This window comes from Penicillium chrysogenum (assembly GCF_028827035.1).
Source record: "Penicillium chrysogenum strain IBT 35668 chromosome Unknown utg000001l_segment0_segment0, whole genome shotgun sequence".
Classification (NCBI taxonomy): Eukaryota; Fungi; Ascomycota; class Eurotiomycetes; order Eurotiales; family Aspergillaceae; genus Penicillium; species Penicillium chrysogenum.
Genome location: NW_026622749.1, coordinates 5,804,427 through 5,829,628, shown reverse-complemented (window position 1 = coordinate 5,829,628; position 25,202 = coordinate 5,804,427). Strand labels below are relative to the sequence as shown.

Below are 25,202 nucleotides of genomic sequence, written 5' to 3'. Positions count from 1 at the left end.
CAGTATACGTCATATATGCGAAAGCTTTTATAGTACTTCTTGTGCTCAACACACACGGTTAGTCAACTCGACGTGTCTACAAACATCCATGGATATCGAGCTATTTCCCAAACGAAACAGCAACGTCAGACTCAACTTCAAGCCTTCTGGAAATCTGTCGCTCGTCTTCCACCAAGCCCTAATCTACAATGCAAGCTGCACGTAAGACCGGCCCTGTCGGTCCTGAGCCAATTAAATGCACCTGCGCCGTATTGCTGAAATGCTGAGTTGACGAGACAACCACCATTGGGATGGCTCGCCTTTTATTCCCCCGAGACCAGGCCCGGACCACAAGAACCTTCACGAATGGTCGACGATGTTGCGTCTAATGGCAGCCAAATAACTTCGCTTTCCCCCCGATGCCAAGAAAAACGTATCCGAGACCCCTCTACTCCGTGCGGAGCCATGACCTTTCTTTGGCCAAGTTGTTTCAGCTGGTTTTTAGCTGCAGCTGAAAGGAGGTGCCCTCGAGCCCATGGAGTCTCGACTGGCTGACGATGGATGTGATTGGATCTGCTGGCTCCGCTTCTGCAGGTGCAGTTGTGTACTAAAATAGCCTGACTTTAGCGTGAGAGTGGTGTATAAAAAGAACTAAAAAGAAGCAATTCTACGCTTCTCAATATTTCGGATAAACACTTTATACCAGCTTATTTCAGACCTTAAGCCCTACTTATCACAGGGCTTGTTTCTGCCAACTACACAATGAAATTCCTCGCCGTATGCTTGATGGCCATTGGCCTCTTTCGTTGGACTGTGAATGCACTACCCAGCCCTGAAGACCTCGCAGTCCTTGCCTACAGAGCTGTACGTCAACCAACTGAATTTTGGTGTAGTTAAGCCTGCTAATATTTTGTAGTGGGATTTCCGTTTCCTCAGTGAAGCACCCGCGGTTTGCAATAGCTCCGTGAACAATATCGAATACTCCATTCTCCACTACTCTGGCGCGAAACGGCGTGACTGTCAGGTATTGAATCTTGCCAAATTCAACTCAACAAATGTCAAGAGTATCTCGTGGAAGAGCCCTTCGGAGACAAACCGCTATGATCTTTGCATGTTCAGCTCTCCTGACTGCTCCGGTGGGGAGGATAGTCTGCTGGCTAGCATTACCAATGGTTGGGATGTGTGCTATCTGTACAATGGATTTGAGTCGTGGAGTATTATTCCGAATGGGGATGCTTGTGTTCCAGATGGGGGCGATGAGGAGGAAGGTCAGGGGGAATAAACGGGTATGACCTGATAATTGGAGAAATGATAATACTGCGTGGTAAATAGGGTGTATATCAATTTGATACATACGTTTATAAGGTCGGGCGCGGTATTTATTGGGTAGAGAAAGTGCAGGCAATCAATGAAGTTGCGATCAATTGAATTAGACTCAATACTAAGTATTGTCAAGTATATGTATGCTTTGATATCGAGAGGGGAGTGTAAGAGCGGAGTACGCTAGAGCTTCCATGACTTGAGAAATTCCGCCGCAAACCGATGGGCCCGATAAATTCAGGTCTGGAATATGCAAATAGCCCATATAGCCCGCATTAGCAGCATTATTTCTCAACTTCCCGCTGCAACTCCCGAACAGCGGAATCAAGAACGAACCTAGCATATCCACGATGCAACCTCAGAACCCAAGCTGGAATGATCTTCTGTTTCTCCAGCTCACCTTCTGCATAAGCAACCTCATAATCATGCGCACTTGCGAATCGCACCTCAACAAATTTACCCCCGTTTCTCTGGAACGGCTCAGAAACACTCATCTCATGTCGCACACCCGACATCAAGCGCCAAGGATACCCCCAACGCGCAATCTTTTCAAAGAACAGGCGGGGTGCGTCCGGCAGTTTCATCGAGACCAGTAGTCCATTACTATCTGCGTCAGTGGCCGGAAGTCGCTGCACTTGCAATAAACCGTTCAGCAGAATGCGCGGCGCACCAGTGGTCTTGTCCGGTGAAAACCCCTCCGCTGAGTTGCCTGTGTCGCATGGTGCGAAACGGAAGTTCGTGAGTAGTCCGAGGAGAGAGCCCTCGACTCGTAGGATTTTGCTTCCAGTGACAGATCTAGCCCAGGCGTATTCGAGCTCTGTTTTTGTTGGTGTCTTTGCGTTTGGGACGCGTGCTTCGATGACTTGTAGGGGTATCTGTGCCGCGTAGATGTCGGTATATGCACAGTGCTGGGTATTTGGGCTGTGTGCTTTGCGGAGGGCTTCGCTCCCCGCTGCGGGAGGAAGCGCTGGATACTTTTCTTCCAGATGGCAGAGTCCACGGTGGATGCTGTAGCCGGCTAGGCCGGTGGCGGCGGTTGTAAACCCTAGTAGTCGGAGGGAGAGTCTAGACATAGCTGTGAGGGTTGAGGTTGCTTTGAATGTTTCAAGTTGATTCCAAATGGAGAAAGCGAGGCTAGCAGTTACTAACTGCTTCGGGCATATCATATGATGCGCTTGGGGGCCAAAGGAAATAAAGGACATGCCAACATGATATTGGTCATTGCATGTCGGACCACTTGTATCTCAATATGTGTATTCCTACTACCGGACTTGCAGATATGTCATATTAAACACATTCGGGAGAATATACACGTACCATCGATGTACATCGTAGCTCTATAGATCGAGAGATCACCCCGACCCGCTCCGACTAACTCACAACAGCCGACACCTTATGTCTTCTCTGAGTAGTTCTGACAATCAGGGATATGTTGATAGAAATCCTCTGTTGAGGTGCCATTGCAGCAACCAGGAATGGCGGAAAGCCAGAGGACACCGAACAAGTCAGCCGTCATTAGCTTTCCCATTTCTATGGTCTCTCCTAGCTCACTGTAGACGACCTACTTCACTGCACCAGCCGCAAGAAATAAAGGAATCGGCGCGGTTTGAGGTAGAAAGAGAAGGATCAAGAGGGGTATACTATTCAGAAAGAAATATCCCGTCCTTAGAGCAGAAGAATTCGAGAAGTAAATCACCTTGGCCTGCACAAGACTATGTTATGCTACCTACTATTCATATCTAACTTTCTACATATGACCTACGACTATATAATACCTAGGAGCTATCTATTGTCGAATACCTGAACTACCTAGGTAACCCTAATAAACCCGATTTAGTCCATCGACGTCAGTGGATCAACGGATCGCCCCGCCGACCCGCGATCTTTTTTTTCCAGGCCAACAACATCCCAACTGACACCAACCCTACAGTCGTCCAAGGCAACCTTGGAATAACCCACGCCATCTGGGCAATGACAAACACAGACTCATCATCCGCACAATCCGCACCATCCTCCCCAGCAACAACAATGTCAACTCAAGACCCCGCAGTCGACAACGACAATTCCCTCGACGACATCTTCGGCTCCTCCCCGCCCCAAAATACCCTTAATGCACCACTCCCACCAACAACCGCAGTCTCCCAATCAACCGAACCCTCCGACCTCCCTGGCCTCCGCCGCCAACACGTGACAGCAGGCTACCGCGACGGCACATCCGCCTCCAAGGGCGCGCACGTGCAAGAAGGCTTCGACGGAGGCTTCCCCGTCGGCGCACAGCTGGGTATGCGCGCCGGTACTGTACTGGGCATTATGGAGGGACTGTTACGCGGGTTTGAGGAGCGGAGTGGACCGGGTGTTGTGAAGAAGCCGGTGCGGGGTCAATCTGCTGTATCTACGGGGACGGACGGTGCTACCGAAATTGCGGAATTGCGTCGACAGAAGAGGGAGCAGCTGCGGGTGCTGTATGAAGCTGCGTTGAAGGAGCTGGATGTACAGGCTGTTTTTGCTGAGGCTGGTGGTGCGCCGGAGATTGCGCCGAGGGCGGAGGATGGGGAGGAGGAACGGGCGGAGGTGCAGCTTGGGCGGAAAGGGGATGTTGTTATTGCGAAGTGGGAGGGGAGGGTTGGGGTTCCGGGGTGGGAGGAGAATATGGAGGCTTTGGAGATGAAGGAGGAGGGCAAGGGTGAGGGTCAGGCTGTGGACCACAGTTGAAGTTGTCTTGGATTTATGCAGACTTGCTTACGGCTTGCACTATGTGTTTGTCATGGATACGACACAAGGCTGTGATTTGTCTGGAGATCGACACCACAGTGCCCCGCCAGAGACAGGGACGAAGGAAGGAAAAGGTCTCCTCTCATCTTGCAGATACGAAAGCAGGATTAAGTTCCTGCAGCGATGGGCCGGTCGAGTATCTCCCGGGGTCTCCGCTGCTAGGTCCCCGCTGCAGGGATCATCCCTGCCGCGGGGATGCGAGTATCCAAATACCTGGAACAGTCGCTGCTGCCACTGCAAGGTTGATGCGACATACGGGAAGGGCGGAAGGCCGGTCCGGACTGTGTTTCCTCGGTTGTTTGGGATAGAATGGTCGTGCTCCTCTAAGACACTGACGCTGGGGTCTCTGCACACTACCGTAGACACGGCTGTTGCCATGGTGGTGTTGCAGGTTGGATCTGGTATCCGATTTTACCTTTTCTACTGTTTCAGAGACATTTCGCGAGACTTTGGGATGATAGCCAGCGGCTGATTTATGTCCACGTATTCTGCAAATAGAGCTGGTTTTGTTTGTCAAAGCAAGAAAAGCAAACTGCCTGCCTGTCAAACACGAGGCAGGAACGACAAGTCATATGTCACACATTGTAGCCCTGCGCGTCCTAAGTAGTCATCTCACAGAACCAAAGTACCTACAAAACAACAACAGAAAGGTCTAGACGGCCCAGTCCCGGATCGAGCTCCCTACAGCCCCACATCGCAAACTCCGATAGATCTGTAACCAGCCAACCTGGCGGGTCTCGGGGACGCAATAAGGGCGCAGCCGGTGGACCACCTTGCGCCTGAGGTCACCGCGGAAGGGCTCCGGCACAGGGAGATGGAGATTTATTTGGCCAGCCTAAATGAAACCCCTGTCTAGCGTACCTGTCAAAGTGGCGATTAGGAGATCGGGGTGTTAGTTTGAGTTGTATTGAGGAGAAAATGGAGTTGTGATATCAGATTGAGGGGACAACGCGGTTTGGCTTTTTCTCGTGCATCAGATCGGTAGTCTTGATTTAAGCTTGTATCACATAGGGAGCAAAGTAGATGGACAAAATGATATGGTTTGGGTCTTTTCAGCCGAGGTCAAGATACAAGGTCTCGGACGATGGTGGCTATTGGCGGACGTTGAGGCGCGGCTCATGCAAGGGATAGATAGGTCTTGTCATCATATCCGGGTTGACTATGTACAATATATTTGATTATTCAAGATGTCGCTAGTGGGTTTGTATTTGAATAAGGACAATCCGATTATGTGAATTGCGTGAGTGGTGTACATTGGCGCAATTGTCGGTCAGTGTCAGTTGGCGTGTGTCATCCCAAGCCCTAAATCCTCAAACCTCAGCCTCGACATGTCGATCCAAGGCCATTCCACATCCCCAGTGGATCCCCGGGGTCCGCGGTGCAGCCGTTGTGGGGAACGTACGAATGCGCTGCGTATCGAGAATTAGACAGGTAACTTGTTGTATGGCATTCGTGTTCTCATGCTGGCATACCCTGGATCCAGGATTCGATCCTCTGGCCAGACATCAGTGTTCTAAAATAACTGCAAGAGAATCTGCGCGCGACTGTGCATATGGAATGACCATGACGCACTGCATACGTGGCCAGACGGGTTGTGCAAGTTCTGGCGATGAGTTGACTGTTCAGAGGTGAAGCTAGCTGAGGATGTTAGTTTGTGCCTAGGGGAAGGTTTGGTGATTCCCTTCGCCCTTGTTGTTCCAGGGCTTTCTGGTTGTGTAATTGAGCCCCTCATGCATCGCATAGGACTGCAATGCCTTGCCTATGTAGAAGTTGCTGTTACATCGTCGTCATTACTCGGTCGGGTTGATGGTTCAAGGAGGTTGCGGTAGTATTCAAGATACCTTTGAGGATCGTCCGGACTCCGCAGTCCAGCATTCCTCAAAACGTGCCCATCTCCTAGACAACGAAGTAACAAAGGACCATTCATGCTTGAGATAAAATGTGATGGTTTCTATTTTGTCTATCCGTGGAAGATCCATGAATGAGGCAGTGAAACAACTTTTGATGAATGCAAAAGAATCCAGAGAAGGCAGATTTTTGGTCATAGAAACACAGACCACACAAGGCGCCGTATTCCTCTATTTTGAAATTATGAATCACAGGTTGATGAAGGAAATGATTGTCGTAGCAGTAGTAGCAGGACATAATTCAGTCAGACATGGTAAAAATGAAGACCGTTGTCGATAGTAACTTCGTAATAAAACAGAGCGATGGTAGTACAGCACGCGAAATAGCGCAATCAAGACATGGAAGAAAATCAGTGCAAAGATATGACGAGTAGGAAAATTAAAGATAGTTAGCTCGAGGGTATCGAGTCATAAGTCGGTAGTCATGGCCTCATGGCCTCTAGGACTAAGCATGAGGTTCGTTTCGTGGCGCGAGATATCGCAGGTAGAGAACGTCTTTGGGTGCGTCTGTGTCCAGCCACAATCGGGTCTGGAGAGTTCATTATTTTCATGGTGCGCAGGAAGCAAAATCAGATTTTTCGCGTCAGGGAGTGGACGTGTTCGTAATCGAGACACATTGGAGACATGAAGACAGTCATATGAAATCGTTGGAGGGATCGTTGGTAAAGTCGGTATGTTGTAGCATAGTTTCGTCCGTTAAAATTGAACCCAGAGAACCGGAACGCCGAGGGAAAATGCATCAGATGGTGGTAACATTGGTCTTCTTGTGAGACTTTTGGGGCTTCTGGCAGTTCAACGAACGCAGGGAGTTCATGAACCGCTCGAAGAGAGGCCTTTGCTCACGAGCTCCATTGGTGGGAGTGTGAGAGTATTGGTCATAGCAGAACGAGGTCAATTTCTCCTTGTCACCCTTGTCAGAGCTAGAGTTGGAGTATTCGGGGGAGTCGGAACGCTGACGACGGCGGAACTGAGCTTGGAAAGCGGCAGCTGCGGATCGGTCAACGTCGGAGCTATTGAGACTGCTGTTCTTGCGGGAACGAGAGCGGGTTAGAGAGGCGGAGGAAGGAGCGACAAGACGCAACGTCTGCAGCCCGCTGTGTGCTCGCACCGCTTCTTTGCTAGTGCTGGGACGGTCCATGCTGGGACGGAAGGCTTCGGGAATAGGCTCTCCGAGAATATCCTCTGGCATGCATGGGAACTGCTCACATGTCTGACCATCCAGCATAGCCTGATGAAGTTTGGGTTGTGACTTGGCGGCACGGAGCTTAGCACGGCTGCGAACCTTGCGGAGTGTGTCTATAGGCCGACGAGACATAGATTTACGCCCAGCAGACTCCGAATCGGAATCCGACTCCCACACGGACTGCTCACAGAAGGCGTCGATGGTAGAAATTGAAGGGCGTTCCATCGAGGTTGCGGTCCACTGGCGGGAGATGGGTGGGGAGCTAGCCACAGGACTAGGGACGGGACTAGGGCAGTCGTTGGCGGGAATGAAGAGAGGGTGGTCAAAATGGGTCATGTGAGGCTCCATGGTGACTGGGTTGATCAAGGATGGAGGAGAGATCATGGAAGGATCCAGAGGAGGGCGGGTTCCAGGGCTGGATTGCTTCCGACGAGACGTGCTGGGGGAACTCGCGGTACGCGACAGAGTGAGACCGCTAGGAGGCTGCTTCCGGCGGCGGGACCGCGATGAGCAGGATGCTGTAGTGTCCTCGTAGCCCATGGTGATGGTAGTAGTAGAGTCGTTTGAGTGTTGGAAGCAAGGTGTGGTTGGGCGAGTATCCGCCGGGTTGAGGGGAGCCACCGGCGGAGGAGGTGGAGGCGGAAGGGAGTACGTAGGTGGTGTAGAGGCAGGCAGATAGAAGCGGCGACGGGGCTCAATCTGGACCTGGTTTGCGTGCTTGTAAAGCTGCTGAGTCGCCTCCAAGACGGCGTCGGGGCAGCTAGGTGAATCGTAGGATGAAGAAAAAGAACTGCTGGGGGTCAAGTCGGGAGTAGTGCTGTCTGTGTGAACGGAGCTGAACGAGACCTGGCTGCTGTGCAGCGGACTGTGTTCCTCCGTCGAGGAAGTGTATCGGTGGAATCTCAAGCTGTTCTCCAACTCCACCTGCGCAAGTGTGGAGCGATCTGGTCCGTATTGTGATGGGTGGTGGATGTCCTTGTGGGTCAGGGACAGGGTGTAGTACTGGTCTTCGTCTTCAAAGCTATCATTGCGCATGTCCGATGTGTAAGGATTCCAAGATGGCGTGGCAGCCAGTGATTCTTCCAGGTAGAAGGGATCGAGATTTGATTCTTCCAGGACCTTTGGGCCAGCCGGGTAGTAAGATGATGCTCGCTTTGCAGGTGAGGGCGATGGGAGACAGATTGTAGTCTCTGATCTATTCCGATCTTGGTGCAAGACGTCCAACTCGCCTGGACAATAAAGACCTCTTTGATCCATGGGACTGTGAGCTCGAGTAATATGAAAGAGAATGAAACACGAGTAAGCAAGATCTCTAGGATCTAGGCACAGTACAACAGATCAAGAGAAGAATTGCCACAGGACGAGAGAAAGAGAATGAAGAATGAAGAATGAAAATGACCGAAGTGGAGGCCAGGGTGAAGGGGATATGTTTATACCAAAAATAACCTCGACCTAGAAGCCCTAGGACAATGATCCGGTGGCTAGCCCGAAAAACAGATGCATGCCAATGCACCATGGCACAATGTAAACAAAAGCACAGCCGATCATGACCTATCTGACCTTGCATGGTCCCCTTCCGTAGGGATGGGGTTGCAGCAAGGACCCTTCGATTGGGTCCCCCAGCAAGGGCGCGCGGAACTCGATCCGTACAATAACACTAAAAGAAACATCCCGAATACAATGTGAATTGTATGTGTTTGTGTCCCCTTGTGCTCTTGTGTGTCTGTGATCTGTGATATGGGCTCTGGAAGCCATGGAAGTGACACGAGGAATTGTACCACCAGATCTCATTTGTTTTGTTTTTTTATACATATATTTGAAATAGTTTTCAGCTCAGAGGCAAAAAAGGTCAAAAGAAAAATAATCCGTACATCTGCAGAGTGCAGAAATCCTGTGCAGATGGCTGGGAGAGAAAATGTGAGATATCAAAAGTCCACGGAGGTCCCGGGATCAGCCACTAACGATCGCCGTGATCTATAGGGTCTATTTTATAGGGTCTATTGCTCTGTCACTTGGCAGTTCAAAGTACTTCAGAGTACTTTTGGACTTTGGGCTTTGGACTTTTTGGACTTTTTGGCCTTTGGTCCTTTCGATCTCTTCGACATTCTTAGCATTCCTTAAAATTCGAGCCTCACAATTCGATGCCACAACGTTCCATCTCGGAAATTGTTCTGCTCGCGACTACGTCATGGGCTTATTTTGTTTTGTTTTTATTTTCTTGCTTTTGAGTACAGAGTCCGGAGTCCCCAATAGTGGCTGGCTAGAGACCTTTAATGCTTTTTCTATACGGAGCAGTGACACCATGTCTTGTTGCACCTTTGTAGGAGTGAAGATAGTTCTCCCTGTTTCTCGTATTTCTCCTTTGCCTTGACTCCTTAATAAATACGGACTACTCCGTACCTGGATTTAATTGAGTCGGATGAGCCATCCTAACTTTCCGCAACAGAGACAGGATGGTCGGACACCCAAGGAGCTCACGTATAGACAGTGGACAAATCACATATGTTGTGCATCTGTAACTCTGACATTGTGCTGCCATTGGTGCATCAAGGAAGTCTTTTCTTTTGATTAATGTTTGATCCGACCATACAAATTCACTTCCAGCTTGTCAATGTATGTGGTATGTGTTTGCAGGGTCCAGCTCCTATATCACGGTTTCAGCTCCATATTGTATACACCCCAAGGGTGCTATTATTCTCCATTGTCGCAAATCTGCAGGCCCTCAAGCAGACCAAATCAAAACAAAACAAACTCGAGACATATGCTCAGCTAAGTCAATAAACCCCACATTCCATCGAAAAGGTTGACTTGCATGCATCCCGCTATACCTACAGCCGAGGTGCAGCCGCCCATCGGTATAAATATCGACGCATCCCCCAGTAGTACCTACCCCCTGATCTGCAGTCCCAATAACTTTCTTTCGCCCAGTCTATGCACTTCATGCACTGTTCGCGGCCTTTGAGCGATTAACTCGCCGGGGACGCAACCTCTGCAGAAGCCCTCGCCTCCCGTCCTCCCGGTCACATTCTTAGATGTCGAGTGCAGACACATAGAGTCTTGAATATATTTGTTTCCAATGGGCTAGCAGCGTCTCGAGTGAAAACAACTCCTAGATGGAGTACATGAGTACTACCTCCCACAGAAATCCTTCAAGTGGCAATGAAGCAACAATCCAATCCCAACTTCCCTCGATAGAACAGGACTACTCGGTCCAGAACGTTATTGAAATAACGAGAATCAAAATTAATAATTGACGGATGATCAGCACAATTCAATATGCCAGAGCCACAGGGCTAGCACAGATCCCTTCCGAAAGGAACCCAATTCATGAATCCCCGGAGTTGTCTTGCAAAACATATTTCCGTTGGCCAATAGCTCCCAATTCCAAGACCCTGGACAAAGGAAAGCAAAGGAAACTGAAACACCGATCCAAAACACCCAAGCTCCCGCGGAGCTAGGCTGCAGGCTGCAAGGCATGCTTGAAACCTACCTCAGTACTGGGTTTCCGCTCCTTTCTGGAGACTTTGCGGGTTTCTGTTCGTGCGTCCGCGCTGCGGGAAGCCCTTCCCCGGCCCGATTGAGGTATCGAATTTTCCGATTCCTAGGCCCTTGCTGTCCTTTTGCTCCTGAGGTCCAGGCCTTTGAACAGGGGGTGAATATTACTTTTGAGGTTGTATTCCGTCCTCCGTACTCCGTAGTGCTTGCTTCTGTTTGTTTAGGTGTCTCGTTGCGGTCACGGTGGGGTGTTGTATTGAGGGCCTCCTGGCTTAAGGTATTGGAATTGGGGGTAGCTAGGGGCTGTGCTCACTATATTGCATACATGTATTACTGCCCACGTAACTAGATTAATATTGTCCTCATAGGGAACAAATGGAATGTGCCAAAATACCGTTTTGGCATTAGCACCGAGCCTTCGGCGCGAGAATAGGGCTTTACCTACTCCGTATACAATAGTGCCAATAGAATTCACTTGAAAAAGCGACTGTCTATGAGACTACGGTGAACTATTCAGTGAAATACTCTTGCTCTTCGTTTCAATTCATCTCTACGAAATTCTGTAAGGACCTTTGCTTGAACAGACACTATAGATAGTCATTCCCAAGTCAAAAAGCCAGTCCGGGTTAAGAGCGGCCCACTTTGTATGGTGTTTTTGTGCACAGATCAACCCCGTACAAAAAAGTGTCCCCCGAAGCAATTTCTAGCCACTTTTACTGCTGTTTGCACTTATAAACCCCAAATTGGGTATGTGTAGAGAGGAGCATAACTCGACTCCGTATCTTCCCCGGATCTCCTCTCTAGATTGAATGGTCGCCTCGCGCACTTGAAAGCCGGGGATCGCCGCGGTGGTACGGGTCTCTTCGAGGGCTTCCGCGACGGCCTAGATCTTTATGAGTGCGTCCGCTATGGTAACTGAAGCCCGGGGCCTTTCGGGATTCTTGTGGTAGCTTTTTATTCTCGATTTGTTTTCAGCGCCGAAAATGTCCAGAGGCATAGATCTGTTTGTAGCCTTATATTTTTATTTGATCTAAGATTCTTGTTGAATGTGAAGAACCTGGATTTACTTTCCAGGTTCGCTTTCGACCTCGGGCCCCGGAACATCCTGGAGGCGATGTCATTGCGGGGAAACGGCGCAACAGTTGCATGTATATGGATATTATACAACATCTTCACCGTGTTGAAGTGGAATAATAATATTTTCTAGATATGTAGATACCTAGGTAGTAAATCATTGAAAATAACGAAAATTATGAAAATTGGAAATACCCCTTTCCCTTTCTACGCAAACTGTGGGGAGGTTCGTTCCAAGAATCGTGAAGATGAACCAGTGGATCAGATGGAGCATAACCAAGATTCATGGATGTTGTGGATAGAATAGATTACAGAACGAATGGCCATAATGAAAATAATCTGGTGAGTGGGAACAGGCAAAGACGTAGCAGATATATATATCTCAACGGAGTACATCAAAAAGTATATATTGTTGCCCGACATAGCAAAATTCAGTGTGATCTGCCAACGCATCACTATATATATTTAGTTTATATTTCTACCTAGGTATTATTGCAAGGTTCTTAGCTTCCAAGTCAACCATGGCACGGCGAAATTGAACCTTGGAATTTGCTTCGAATTCATTTAGCCCTCGGTACCTAGGTAGGTACCTAGGTACCTACAGGCTCCTATTCTTGGTCTACGTATACTACTCCGTACACATACACACATCTAAAAACTGCATAGCTCCAAAGTTTGAACTATTCAATTTTGCATTACCTACCTAGGTACGGAGTACTACAGCAGTACTACAGCACCGGTCCGTGCGACTCAGTACAGGTGCAGCTAATTATTGGGGTATTGCTTCCCAAATTGGTTGCGCAGCGACGTTTATGATCTGGAATTGACGACATTGCCCTGGATATTGAAGATCTGACATGAAAAAGTACGGAGTACTTCCAAGGTTAGGTATCTACTCGTAATAGCCCTGAAAAAGACAAAAAAAAAAGCAAAGCCTTTGGGTTAATTAGGGCAGGGGCTGCGCTGGCATTCCTGCCTTAGAACATTTGAACGTGGATCACCCTTCAGCTTCCTCCAGTATTCTTCCTTCTTCTTCACTTCCTCTTCGAATCTGACGGCCGGACTTTGAGGGTTGGCATTTCATCCCCGAGACACGTTGGATGGGCTGCAGCTCGAGCTGCGGCAAACCCCAGCCATCTCAATTAACCAGCCACCTCGCACTCCGACCCGTTTCTCGTTCCTTCACTTCTCCTGATTTCGAATTGCTTCTGTCTTTCTCTCAATTGCATTATATTGTGCATTGAGTATTGATTTGTACAGCCGCTGAGGCTGTAAACCCTCCAAATCGGAGCGATCGTTGATTTTGCGATCGCGATCCTTGACAGCTATCAGCTGAATCAGTGACGCAAACACTCACATTGTCGTCCAATCCACGATTTCACCAACCATTCTTAGAGGTGCCTCGACACACCCCGAAAGTGTTTGACGAAGCTCACGACTCTTACGACCCATCAACGTTAACGACCTTTGCGCGGCAACGCTCGCCCACTGTTGAACGGCCTTCTACTTCAGCCGATCACCAATTGAGACCCCCGAGTGCTTCTGGCTCTCAGCGTCCCTTACGTCGTATCCCTCGCCAGACAGAGGTCCGCCAATCGCTCCGTCGAGAATCTTTACGCGCCCCGGTTCCACACCCTAACCGACCCCAGCCGGCGCGTACAACCCCGGTCTCTGTGCAAGTGCAACACGCCCCAGCCAGTGGCATCGCAGAGCTACGTCCGGCCCTTTCCGAAGCGGCGACCGACGACAACGGGTCTACAATCGACGACCCGTACCAGCTCCTCAACACATCATACTGGCCGCAGCGAACCACCCGAGTCTCGACGCGCACCGCGTCAGCAATCCTTTTCGCCCTCGAGGAAGCTATCCGTGGACCGCTGCAGCTCTCTACTGACTGGGACGAGGTGAATGCTTCTATGTCAGACATGGTAGGCGTCGCTGGTCCCGCTGGACCTGTGGGCAACAGCCGGGTTCAAAATGGTGGAGCCCGTGTGCCCCAGAATCCCATCTCAGGGACATCACAGCCACCCAGTGGTATGAGGACACCTACGGATATAATGAGACAGCGCCGGGATCGGGAAGCTCGCCGCAAAGCGGAACACGAGGCTCGAGAGAGGGAACAGGAAGAACTGGAACGACAACAACTGGAGCAAGAACAGCTGGCTCAAGCCGAGGCCCAGGCCCAGACACAGGCCCAGGCCCAAGCTCAACAGTACGCTGGCGTTGCCGCCGACAATACCTCCCAATCAAGAACTAGAGTCCCCCGACCATCAAGGGGCCCCGAAGGACAGGCCCCGACCGTGCCCGTCACATCCTCCGGTTACCGACCAGCAGCAGATGCTGCGCCAAGTACTCGACCATCAGAACACCAGACCGCACCACTGACTGCTACGACGGGGCCAATGCCTAATCAGTCACGGCTGGCACAAGCAACTGGGCAGCAGCCTCAGCACGGCCGCTCGCAGAGTGCGGCAGAAAATGGAGGTCAGCCGAAACCCAGTGCCTTCTCCAAATCTGCCCAGGCCCTACCCGCAGGACAGCCTGGTGCTCCCCAAGCTCTTCAGCAGCCGAAGCGAGTTGGGTTTCCGCATGCATTTGAGCGATGGGAAACGCTGTCTTCACACTGGGAGGGTCTCACCGGCTATTGGATGCGCAAGCTCGAACAAAACAATGAGGATCTAGAGCGTGATCCACTCAGCCAGCAATTGGCTCGACAGATTACAGACTTGTCTGCCGCTGGTGCCAATCTATTCCATGCGGTGGTTGAACTGCAACGTCTGCGAGCCTCCTCCGAACGCAAGTTCCAGCGCTGGTTCTTCGACACCCGTGCTGAGCAGGAACGCTCCAAGGAAGTGCAGGCGGACCTCAACCGCCAGCTGAAAGAAGAACGCCAAGGCCGAGCCGATGCCTTTTCTGCCGCCCAGGAAGCCGAAAAGGACAAGGTCAAGGCTGAGGGGTTGCTGAAAGAGATGCGCCGCGAACTCCAGATTTCCAAGGAGGAAGCACGCCGTGCCTGGGAGGAGCTTGGCCGTCGTGAACAGGAAGAGCGAGACCGAACCAACTCCCTGCGCAACGGAGAGCCCACACTTGTTGGAGGTGTTCAGGTTGTGCCTATGGTTTCTGGGCTCCCTAGTCGTCAGAACACCACACGCCCACAGACCCGCGACGGGGCATACCCCGGCGGACAAGCAGCCACATCCATGGGCACCGACGCATACGGCAAGTCCGCAGGGAGCACAGGCGGACAATACTACGAAGACGGCACGCCGATGTCTCCCACCGGATCGGACCCTTTCATCGAGCCCAAAAAGGTTGACCCACCTACCTCAAAAGCCCCTTACCCGGGTCCACTGTATGAACACGAGAACCCAACTGTCCCATACCCAGGCCCGGCAACCTCAGAACCCGACGCGCGTTCCTACGTCGGCAGCAGCGAAGCGGGCGACGAGGAATATGCACACTACTCCCAAGACCCGCACGGTAACACTTTTAGCTACCCACCTGGTCCTCCCTCAGAGGGAAGCGAGGAGTATGACCAATCCTTGCAAGAGGGTCACTACATGCCAGACGGCGCGTATACCTCTGCCGCCTCTACCATCCCTCCGCCTGCGCCGGCCTCCGCTGCGGACTATACCGGCGCCGGCTGGGGACCTGGCACTGGGTGGGAGTCCGTGACACCGCGCCATCGCCACCCCACGCGTCTGAGCGATGTTCTTGAGGAAGACGAGCCTAGTCGCACGAATCCGAGCCGCGCTACAAGTCGTAGCCAGGCCAGCCGGAGTATACTTTAAAACACGTTATCGACCTTGTTATGTATCCGATCTGGGATCAAGGTGTTTAGCGCTGAATTTTGGTTTCTGAGCGCTTTGATGCATGCATAGAGAATTCTGAAGAGGTGTTCTCGTATTCATATCGAGTTTATTACTTCTATGTTTGATTTTTCTTTTCCAAAACAGTCCTATTCTTATTGGCTTGTTTCTTTGTGTGCTTGTACTTGGCCTGTCTTTTCATTGTTTCTCTAAAGTTGGCGTTAAATTCCCCCTATCCCCAATATTGCTTTGTTTCCAGTTTCTTTTGTTTCGTGTGTGATTTAGTTTTTTAAACGATGAGAATACTTAATTGCATATCTGGTTTCCTACGTAGTACTGCATGGATTTATCTTTCTACTCAGTTTAAGGTGTGTTGCCCTAATATAAGAAGAGAGATATTTCAAATGACTTTCATACTTCGACATGATTCAGTGAACTTGTCTTCCGCTGCCAATCCCCGTAGTGGTCAACCACACCCAGCCTGACCAATCGCCAGACCAAGGATGATGACTATGGGGGAATGGCCCGTTGATCGCCCTCCATTTCCTCAGTACCCCGTTCCAACTGGGGGCCAAAGCTGAACTCCTCTCATTTGGAGAAGCGCTTCTTGCCCTGGGCTTTGGCCGAGGGGACAGTTTCACCACCAGCCTTCTTCTCCACATTCTTCGTCCCCTTCTTGTTTTCCCCCTCTGGAGCCGCACCCGCTCGAACGAGCTACGAGCCTTCTCAGCCCAGGCCTTCAGACACTCAGGGCCACGCAGACACCAGATCAGAACTTCCCTGGTTGCCACTGCATCCTCAAGGGGATTGTGTGCCAACTCAGGCTGAATATCGATACCCAGCAGGTCCTTTGCAAGGGTCTTCAACCCCCAGATCCGGGGAAGCGTTGTCTTGGAAGAAAAGTTGGAGAACACAGCCTCGGCTGTGACAACAGAGGTGTCAACAATCCGACCATGCAACAAGTTTAGAGCACGCAGGTCATGCTGGATTGCATGACCAATGACCACCGTATCTTTATCGAGGAACTTGTCCAGCGCACGGCGCGCAGCATCATTCGATAGAAAGGCCTTGCCATCCACGATCGCCGCGTCCATTGCTTCGGGCGTAATGCCAGTGACTGGAGTCAGCCAGTTTGTGGCAGGCGCCGTTGGCGCGACGTAGCTGTTGATAAGGACCTCACCTGTCAGGAAATCGATGGCCGTTATGAAGGCCAGGACGCTGGTGCTGACTGTTGTTTCGATCATTTCACAGGCTACCACGATGGCTTTTCGATGCGCGGAGCCGCCAGTGAAAGTGTGCGCTTGGTGTGGCTCTCTGGGAAACGGGGGTCATGTGTTGATGGTGGTTCTGTGGAGGTCATATGGCCTTCGGCCGGCGCTCGCTCGAGGTGTTGTACCGAGACCACTGGGTGGGCGCCGGCGAGTTCTGGTGGCAATTGGAGACGGTAGGCGAGACGTCCCACTCGCTCGATAACACGACACTTGATGTGGCGCTGTGTGAGCTTGCGAGTGATATTTCGTGAGGGAAGCACGTAACCTGGGTCAGCTCCCTGAGCAAGACGTAGGTAGACGTAGTCACCGGCGGAGAAGAAGATTGGGGTGTGACGCTGGTCATAACGTTGCTTTATGACCATGGCGGCGTACTTTGCGCATTCGTCGGCGTCCTGTCGAGCGGCTTGAGGGGAGCCGACGAAGGCTTGACGGAGAAGGTTCCACGGCATGCGTAGGTTGACTCCGAACATTAGGTTATGGGGAGTGTCCCCTGTGGAAGTGTTCACGGACGCATTGAGCGAAGCTTGCATAGGGGCGAGGCCCTCATCCCAGTCGACGTTTTGATGCAAGTTTTGCCAATGTCGCAGCCAGATCTCAGCAGTTTGGTTAGACCTCTCAGACTGCCCGTCGGCAGACGGGTGATATGCAGCAGTGTAGAGCAGCTTCGTACGCAATGCTGTGAAAAGGCCCTTCCAGAAACCCTGCACGAAGCGTTTATCGCGGTCTGATATCCACATGACGGGGATCCCCCAGTCGCCTTTTTGTAGGTCGTATAGAACTGCCGTCGCCCAATCGTATCCTTTCCAGGTTTCCTTACCTGGCGTGGAGCCGATACGTTTGGTTGATTTGCAGGTGTAAATCGCCGCGCTTCGTGCAGGCTGCAGTGCGGATGGTCTTCGGAGTTGTGTAGCCCTGGCAATGGAGACGGGCCAGTGAGTGGCACCTTCCTAGGAGGTACCTGAGGATTAGGGTTCGCTCCTGTGGTTCCAGGTCGGTCCATCGGTTCTTCATTCCACCGTAGACTAGCGAGAAGGTCGGATTAGTTGTTGTCGGGGGGATGAAATGGGATGAGGTTGTGGCGACCGTTGATGGTGTTGCTGGTGTTTCTTGCGCCCGCCTGTCCGTGTCATTTCCCTTAGATGCGGTAGTCTCCTGTGTGGATAGATGCATCGGCGATTTGGGAAGTTGCACCGCTCGTTCACATGACTTCACTGGGGACCGGTTTTTGGCTTTGCGCTTGGTTTTGGGGGGCACGGTGTGTCCTGCTTCGACCTTGTGTCGAAGCAACTCATCTGCAGCCGCAAAGATTTTCTCGCATTTTGAACATGAGAATATCTGGTGGTCGTTTCTCAGATGATCAGTGAAACCTTGTTCTGTCTCATACCATCGATCCTTGCACACAGGACATGGATACTCCACATGCTGCAGTGGCTGGAGGTCACCTCGGTGGTATTCCGATTTGCGGTCCATGATGGATGAATGGATGGGTTTTGGGATGGTACTTTCCCGGTGGTGGACTTTTACAGAAGAAAGCAGAGACGAAGCAAAGATGAAAGGAGTGATGAAGGAAGCAGAAGAAAAGAGTAAAGCAGAGGTGAAAGAAGCAAAGATGGAAGAGGAAAGCAGAGAGGAAAGCAGAGAGGAAAGCAGAGAGCAAAGCAAAGAGTAAAATCAGAGAGGAAAGAAGCAGAAATATTTGCAAACAGAAACGACGCGAATGTGTTTGCTATCATTGATGTAGAAGGTAAGTCTGATAGAAGGCAAGGCGAGACAATGCATTTTGAAAATCCATTGGAGACAATAGAGCTGCACAGCTTATCCTATATTAATCTGAATCCGGATGAAGCCGAAATTGAATCGAATGTCAAATGTTATACATACATTGTATAAGATGTCCCTTACTATCTACAGGGGAACCTATTAATACGGCGAATAACACCTTAAAAGTTCGAAACCTCATTGTCGGATCACATTCTGATTAGAAGTAACATGACGTCGAGTTCTATATATGATACTTGGTATAATATTCGCCTTTAGAAAATGTAGTTACAAGGTAAGGAAGGCAATGCAGTCCCTGAAATGCATAAAATGCAGCAAGGTACGTATGCTATACTCGAATTCCCGTTTGATAGTCGTCAAACAGCCGTCGAGACAGAGTAGCGAGCTATCGTAATCGAATAATATCAATCATGAACATAATGTCGCTATAGGACATGAAATATTATATACCTTTTGACCTACCTAGGTAGAGATTGGTGAGAGGAGCATTAGCACCAATTGGGACCAGTGGGTTACCTACAGAATCTCTGATACTTAGTGCGAATATGTGCACTGGGAACCATGGTAAAAAGGCCTAGACTAATTGGCACATTGTTTTACAGTATTTTCTTGGGGCTTTGGCAAGATAATGCAAGCAAAAACAGGCCCTGGGGGATCATATAGATTTGTCGTCGTATTTGACTGCATGCACGCCAAGCCTTACTATGGCCTATGTTATATGTTGTATTCAAAGCATCATCGTCATTATTGGTGCCATAGCGCGAACTGGAATTTGTGCAATGCACATAACTAGAGGGTCTAAATAATGTATTGCTCATACAACATAGAGAACTCATGATCTAGAAACCTTGGAACAACGTCGGCAATATATGCTCATCGGCAACGGCAACCCACTTTCCCCTCACCCCAATAAAAGCCAAAGAGAGTAAACCGGGAAAAGAAAAGGAAACACGCAGGTGATGGCTACGATGGACTACGAAGGTTATGAGAAAAAGGACCTGAGTTTGGGAATAGGATGAATTTCAGACTCCGATCCCAATCTTTTCACTGGCTAAGCCTGTTACCACCGCCAGTATAACATTATATATAATAGAGGATACTCCGCACATACCCCGGATCCTGCTAGCCTGTGGAGATTGCCGAGGGTTCTGACACATAGGCTCTTGCCGAGCTCGCCAATATAGCGGAGAATAACCGCCATTCAGTGAGCCAGCCTATCACAGCAACAGGATACTTTGGCATAGTATTCCACGTCGCCTTCCCCTCCTACTTGATCAAACGTCAATCCAGGTTTGATTTTGAATCTTGTTCATACTCAGGTACGCAGAGTCTTTGGTGACCTTCAGGAAAGACGATTCCAATTCAATACGATAAGTATAGTGGGAGACAGTTAAAACATTATGACTCTCACAACCATCAATATCGAGGAGGTGAAGACCTCTGTCGACGCCGCACTTGAGGCACTACAACAAGACTTGCGGGAATTGAACCATCGAGTACGTTCGTCCTTATGCCTGGATTTAATCTGCAAGGATAGCATGTTGATGATTATCAGATCTGGTCCAACCCAGAGCTTGCTTACGAGGAGCACCGCGCCCATGATACAATTTGTGACTTCCTCGAAGGACAAGGCTTCACCGTTACTCGCCATGCTTATGGGCTTGAAACCTCCTTTGAGGTTTTGAGTGGAACCGGTGGGCGATTGGTCAATTTCAACGCAGAATATGACGCACTACCTGGAATCGGCCATGCCTGTGGTCACAATCTCATAGCGACAAGCAGTATCGCTGCGTTTCTTGCGCTGTCATTTGCCATAAGCAAATTTAACATCCCTGGTAGAGCCCAGCTGTTAGGCACTCCGGCCGAAGAAAATGGGGGCGGAAAGGCCAAGTTGATTGATGCCGGCGCTTACAAGAATGTCGACATTTCGCTGATGGCGTGAGATCTTGCCCCTATGAATGGAGATGGAATCTTATTGCTGACTAGATTTGTAGTCATCCTGGACCCAAAAAGATTTATCCCGACCAAGAGCCATCCGATGGCATAGCTGGAACGCCTATGAACGCGCGGAAGAATATTCATTGTGAGTCGTCCGATTTAATTCTGGGATTCCATGTTGACGAACATAATTCAATACAGGCGAATTCACGGGTAGAAATGCTCATGCTGGTGGAAACCCGTGGGAAGGGATCAACGCGCTTGATGCTCTAGTCTCGTCTTACAACAACGTTGCGGTTCTTCGACAGCAGCTTCTTCCGGATCAACGTGTTCATTGTGCTTTCTTAGATACGCCCAAGGTAGCAAACGTGATACCGGATTACACGAAGGCTTTCTGGCAGGTGCGCAGCCCTACCTTGAAGGGACTGAATGCCCTTGTTGGCAAATTGCGCAATTGCATTGAGGCTGGTGCGTTGGCCACTGGATGTCAAGTCAAGATTGAGGAGTATGTATCCATGTATCCATCCTACATAGATGAAATGGTTACTAATACGCTCGCTTCAAGGAATGAACTCTATACCGATGTCCGATTGAATGATACTCTCTGTGAACGCTATCAGGTCCACATGGGGCGCTATAGTCGCAATGTCCTTAAGCGACATGACAAAGTTCTAACAGGATCCTCAGATATTGGTATGTGATCGGAATGTATTCCGTTGAATTGACAGGACTGACCCGTGGCACTTCAACTCTAGGAAATGTTAGCTACGAGACCCCCACGCTTCATACAATGTTTGCGATTCCCGCCCCTACAACTTCATTTCCACATCACCCAACGTTTGCAGCGGCCGCTGGAACAGATGAAGCGCATGCTGAGGCATTAATCGTTGGGAAGTCTTTGGCATTGATCGGTTGGGACATGATTGTGGAGAACGACATGTATGATTTGGCGCGGCGTCAATGGAAAGATGAGATTGTACGGGAGGAGTAGATGTATAGTCTTAAGGTCGTATGACTTTAAACCCCATTCGTTTTACCACTAGTGGTTATGCAAAGCCTTATCTTTGAGCTTAAAGTCAAGTCTTTAACTAAGAGAATGGGCATACCAAATAGAGTAGCGCATCCGAAAAGTCGGAACTACGTCATGATGACTCAGCTTTCCCCGCGTTATCTTATCGGCTTCGGCACTGAGATAGTCCACTGTCCCGATACCCTTTCAATATCGGTTCTTTTCATTCGCTGTCTTCAATTGTTTTGCTCATGTCTGCAGGTTGATCCCTGCTGGTTGATTTCCATGCAGGGCTTTGGACGTAATGGACCACGTTCCAAGAGTGGTAGGGTATCCTTCCCTTTCCTACATGGCCGACTAACTCACTTCTTGATAGGTTGTAGTACCTGTCGCCGTCGCAAGGTCAAGTGCGGTGAAGAGAAACCAGTCTGCGCAAGATGTTCATCCTTGCGCCTCAATTGTGAGTGGGGTGTCCCGGTGAAGCGTGGACGAAGCACGCAAATCCGGCACCTCGAACCTGCACCGGAAACCTCCGAACAACCCTCATGGCCGACGCCCAAAGCTGAGGACCTTGTCGGCTTTCAACCGGATGCCCTTTTTGCAAGTCCCTCGCCGGTCTCCTGGGCATCCGACGCTCTTCCCTTTGATACGTTCAATCCGGTGCCAATCCCGACCCCCATATGCCCTTCCCTGGACGTCAATGTCGCGTGCGCCAATTCATTGACACTCACCTCCCTTGATCGACAATACTTCCAGTACTTCCCTTCTTCCTCGCTCGTATTTTACTACATGAAGAGATGGAAGTGGAGCAGCTTATGGTGAGACTTTCATAGGTGTGAGAAATGACAACCGGCTAATTGGACACCCGAGAAAATAGCCACCTTTACGAAGGTCCAGCTGCTTCAAATAGAATAATAATGCGGATGATACTGGCGCTAAGTGCATGTGATATGCATCGCAATGGGCTGATTGTACGCTCTCAAGATCATGGCCGGTACCATTACAGCCAGGCGGTCAAAGAATTCAGGCAATTGCTCGAGACGCCGCGCCAGGTTTCATTGGATGATGTCGGGACGGTTTTTGCTACTGTTTTTCTGATGATAGCTTGGGAGTGGCAGTTCGGGAACTCAGTGCGCCATGTAAGAATGCTCTCATTGATCGGTGCAGTTATTAATCGGCTAATGGTCCAGCTTCAACTCCACCTCCAGGGCGTACGCTCGCTTCTGGAAACACACCCGCAACTATTCCGCATCAAAGATGTTAATGATATGTTCTGCTCTCCCGGAGTAAATACATTGGCCAGTGATTCAGGGACCATGGCCAAGGTCTCCTTCATCCCTGAGCAGCTTTTGTTGTGGATTCTGTGAGCTCATATCCAGCCATCATTCGAACGACTCCCACTGATGACCAAATAGGTACATTGATGCTAGCTGCCGTCCCATTGGTCTTACCGATTCACTTAACGACTATGTGGCCCAGACTGGGAATCCCGCTTTGCAGCCGGACCATCTTTATCGTTGTGCCCGTCTCTGGGGCCGATGTTTTTGGGGCGAGCAATATCCCGACGAGGAAGTCCTGGACGATATTGAAAACTACAGAGTTTTAGAGCTACTGCATGTGGGATTTTGCCTACGCCATCGGACTTGGAAAGTCCTCGTCGAGTCCGCGGCTGGTACCGCCGAGTCCGCGGAAGCCCTTTTCCGTGAGATCCTCGCTACCCGAGAAGTCAGTTATATATGTCCCTTTGGGCGTGGAGAGAATTACTGATTGTATTAGACATTCTCAGACCTTTTTATCACCGCGAGATTTGCGGGTAGTGTGTCTGCTCGACGTACGCTCAATACCATATACATGGCCGTTTCTACCTTCTACGGCCAGGTCCTCCTCCACCGTCGGCTTCTCTGCGTCGATGCTTTGCCTCTAGGCATCCACCAACAAGCTACCGCAGGGATCATTGACATCTGTCAAAAACAATTCTTGTCTGACCCGAGGCTCCTTCGGCGGTTACACTGGCCGCTGTTGATGGCAGCGATTGAAACCAATGATATAACGCATCAAAGCTGGCTCCGTCAGCGTCTATGGGAACTGCGCGACTTTCATTCCGAGTTTATTTGGGCGCATGATGTGGCCGAGCAGGTCCTAGCCCTGCAAGACGTGGGCCAGGGACGGTATATCAATCTGGCCGATTTTTTACTAAAGCGCTTTCATGCGCGGTGATCTACTTTCACCTTCATAGACCAACACTAATATCTCACATCTTCCGTAGCTCCAGCTGCTATCGATTCATGTCCATTTGCTTGCTTGTTGTCTTCATGATAGGCCACCCTGTCACCTTGGTCGTGCCCAAAACTTCTACTATATACATACTCGTAGACCTGGAGTGCTCTAACAATCTCAATGTTGTGTAGATCGTTCGTCAAGAGTGCCTCTCTGTGTTGTGTTCCCTTCATTCTCGTACGGCACTTTTTATTGCAGAGTGGCGACCACCTCATCCACGCTTTTCATCTCGCGAGCATTGTTCTCGCCGACGTCCAGCGCAACCAAGAACCGACTCACACAGTTATAACCGGCAATGCCAGTGGTGAGCTCCACGATCTCGCGGTCATCGTACCCGACTGTCTTCAATTCAGCAAAGACAGTATCATCAACTCTAATGGTGCGAGTCATCTGGTCGGTATAGCGTAAAACGGCGCGCTGTTGCGGGGTGAGGGCGCTACTCTCAAGCCCAGCAATATCTCCCTCGGCGGTGCAGGGCAGTGTAAGAGCAGCCTGCAATTGATCGGGCTTGATACCACCTTTGAGAGCCAGTGGGGCGTGAGCATTCCATTCGTAAACAGCGTTATTGAGTACAGCGACCCGGCAGACTGCCAACTCCATAACACCAGAGTCCACTAGAGTTCGCGACCGAATAGCCCCGATGAAGCTGTTCCAGCCATCGGCGACAGGTGGGCTGTGAAGGAGGGAGAGGTCAAGCGGGATCAGAGGACGGGGGTTTCTGCGCTCCGCGATGCGAGCATAGATGTCGGCTGTGTCGGGGGCGCATCGACAGGCGGGGTGGAAGGGGCGTAGGGCAGACGCATGGTGCGTGTATGACTGATTCCGAGTGATTTGAAGGTATTTTTGATGGTGAGTCTACGCTGAATCACGTACATTAGAGTCCAGTTTCTAATGTATGTATTACCTAGCCATGTTCTCCTCAACGGCACCTTGACAGTCGGGGACATCGTACCGGGAAATATCTTACCCGCCAATGTGGGGGAGTGTTTCTCCGGAGGGATTCTAATATTCCCTTTCGAGACGTTTAAATGTTTACTTCCCACTTTTGAAAGGTTGTATAGGAAGAGACAGCTAAATAATTGATATGTAATAACAATCAAATGATGTATGTAGAATATCCGCTAGAGTCGGGGCGTGGTCTTTAGTATGCAGGGATATACTATATCTCTCTAGATCATACTACTTTGTTCTATCTGAGGTATGAGAACTGAGCAAGCTGAGCAATAGTCCACGAGTAGCTGAACAAGGCTCAAATATATGACTTCAAACCGAAGAGAAACCTGTGTAGGATAGATATACTTGGATGTTACCCCGGATTGTACTTCCACCGGCATTGGAGTCAAAACATACAGCCGCGGGGTGCCGCCTCTCGATGCCGATATCCCCGCA

General features: G+C 50.2%; 11 protein-coding genes across 11 annotated transcripts; 6 read left to right on the top strand and 5 right to left on the bottom strand.

Moving 5' to 3' along the window:
• Positions 1-741: 741 nt before the first annotated feature.
• On the top strand, positions 742-1,261 carry N7489_002304 (uncharacterized protein; the record flags this gene model as incomplete). Its single annotated transcript, XM_056708059.1, has 2 exons — positions 742-843; positions 896-1,261. The coding sequence occupies 2 exons, from the start codon at positions 742-744 to the stop codon at positions 1,259-1,261; spliced, it is 468 nt and encodes a 155-aa protein (XP_056572361.1).
• A 322-nt stretch (positions 1,262-1,583) lies between these two features.
• On the bottom strand, positions 1,584-2,372 carry N7489_002303 (uncharacterized protein; the record flags this gene model as incomplete). Its single annotated transcript, XM_056708058.1, has 1 exon — positions 1,584-2,372. One exon carries the CDS (start codon positions 2,370-2,372, stop codon positions 1,584-1,586), a length of 789 nt encoding a protein of 262 aa, XP_056572360.1.
• An 898-nt stretch (positions 2,373-3,270) lies between these two features.
• Positions 3,271-4,011, top strand: N7489_002302 (Yae1 family protein; the record flags this gene model as incomplete). The annotated part of the gene is made up of 1 exon (XM_056708057.1): positions 3,271-4,011. The coding sequence occupies one exon, from the start codon at positions 3,271-3,273 to the stop codon at positions 4,009-4,011; it is 741 nt and encodes a 246-aa protein (XP_056572359.1).
• A 2,706-nt stretch (positions 4,012-6,717) lies between these two features.
• On the bottom strand, positions 6,718-8,418 carry N7489_002301 (uncharacterized protein; the record flags this gene model as incomplete). Its single annotated transcript, XM_056708056.1, has 1 exon — positions 6,718-8,418. One exon carries the CDS (start codon positions 8,416-8,418, stop codon positions 6,718-6,720), a length of 1,701 nt encoding a protein of 566 aa, XP_056572358.1.
• Positions 8,419-12,015: 3,597 nt separating this feature from the next.
• Positions 12,016-15,521, top strand: N7489_002300 (uncharacterized protein; the record flags this gene model as incomplete). Its single annotated transcript, XM_056708055.1, has 2 exons — positions 12,016-12,072; positions 13,056-15,521. 2 exons carry the CDS (start codon positions 12,016-12,018, stop codon positions 15,519-15,521), a joined length of 2,523 nt encoding a protein of 840 aa, XP_056572357.1.
• Positions 15,522-16,127: 606 nt separating this feature from the next.
• Positions 16,128-16,783, bottom strand: N7489_002299 (3'-5' exonuclease; the record flags this gene model as incomplete). The annotated part of the gene is made up of 2 exons (XM_056708054.1): positions 16,128-16,190; positions 16,241-16,783. The coding sequence occupies 2 exons, from the start codon at positions 16,781-16,783 to the stop codon at positions 16,128-16,130; spliced, it is 606 nt and encodes a 201-aa protein (XP_056572356.1).
• An 8-nt stretch (positions 16,784-16,791) lies between these two features.
• N7489_002298 (uncharacterized protein) lies at positions 16,792-17,280 on the bottom strand (the record flags this gene model as incomplete). The annotated part of the gene is made up of 1 exon (XM_056708053.1): positions 16,792-17,280. One exon carries the CDS (start codon positions 17,278-17,280, stop codon positions 16,792-16,794), a length of 489 nt encoding a protein of 162 aa, XP_056572355.1.
• Positions 17,281-18,281: 1,001 nt separating this feature from the next.
• Positions 18,282-18,479, top strand: N7489_002297 (uncharacterized protein; the record flags this gene model as incomplete). Its single annotated transcript, XM_056708052.1, has 1 exon — positions 18,282-18,479. One exon carries the CDS (start codon positions 18,282-18,284, stop codon positions 18,477-18,479), a length of 198 nt encoding a protein of 65 aa, XP_056572354.1.
• A 1,510-nt stretch (positions 18,480-19,989) lies between these two features.
• N7489_002296 (M20 family metallopeptidase) lies at positions 19,990-21,518 on the top strand (the record flags this gene model as incomplete). Its single annotated transcript, XM_056708051.1, has 6 exons — positions 19,990-20,085; positions 20,145-20,527; positions 20,584-20,672; positions 20,729-21,032; positions 21,093-21,220; positions 21,283-21,518. 6 exons carry the CDS (start codon positions 19,990-19,992, stop codon positions 21,516-21,518), a joined length of 1,236 nt encoding a protein of 411 aa, XP_056572353.1.
• Positions 21,519-21,973: 455 nt separating this feature from the next.
• On the top strand, positions 21,974-23,753 carry N7489_002295 (uncharacterized protein; the record flags this gene model as incomplete). The annotated part of the gene is made up of 3 exons (XM_056708050.1): positions 21,974-21,996; positions 22,952-23,261; positions 23,313-23,753. 3 exons carry the CDS (start codon positions 21,974-21,976, stop codon positions 23,751-23,753), a joined length of 774 nt encoding a protein of 257 aa, XP_056572352.1.
• A 249-nt stretch (positions 23,754-24,002) lies between these two features.
• On the bottom strand, positions 24,003-24,688 carry N7489_002294 (carboxymuconolactone decarboxylase family protein; the record flags this gene model as incomplete). Its single annotated transcript, XM_056708049.1, has 2 exons — positions 24,003-24,629; positions 24,683-24,688. 2 exons carry the CDS (start codon positions 24,686-24,688, stop codon positions 24,003-24,005), a joined length of 633 nt encoding a protein of 210 aa, XP_056572351.1.
• Positions 24,689-25,202: the final 514 nt, after the last annotated feature.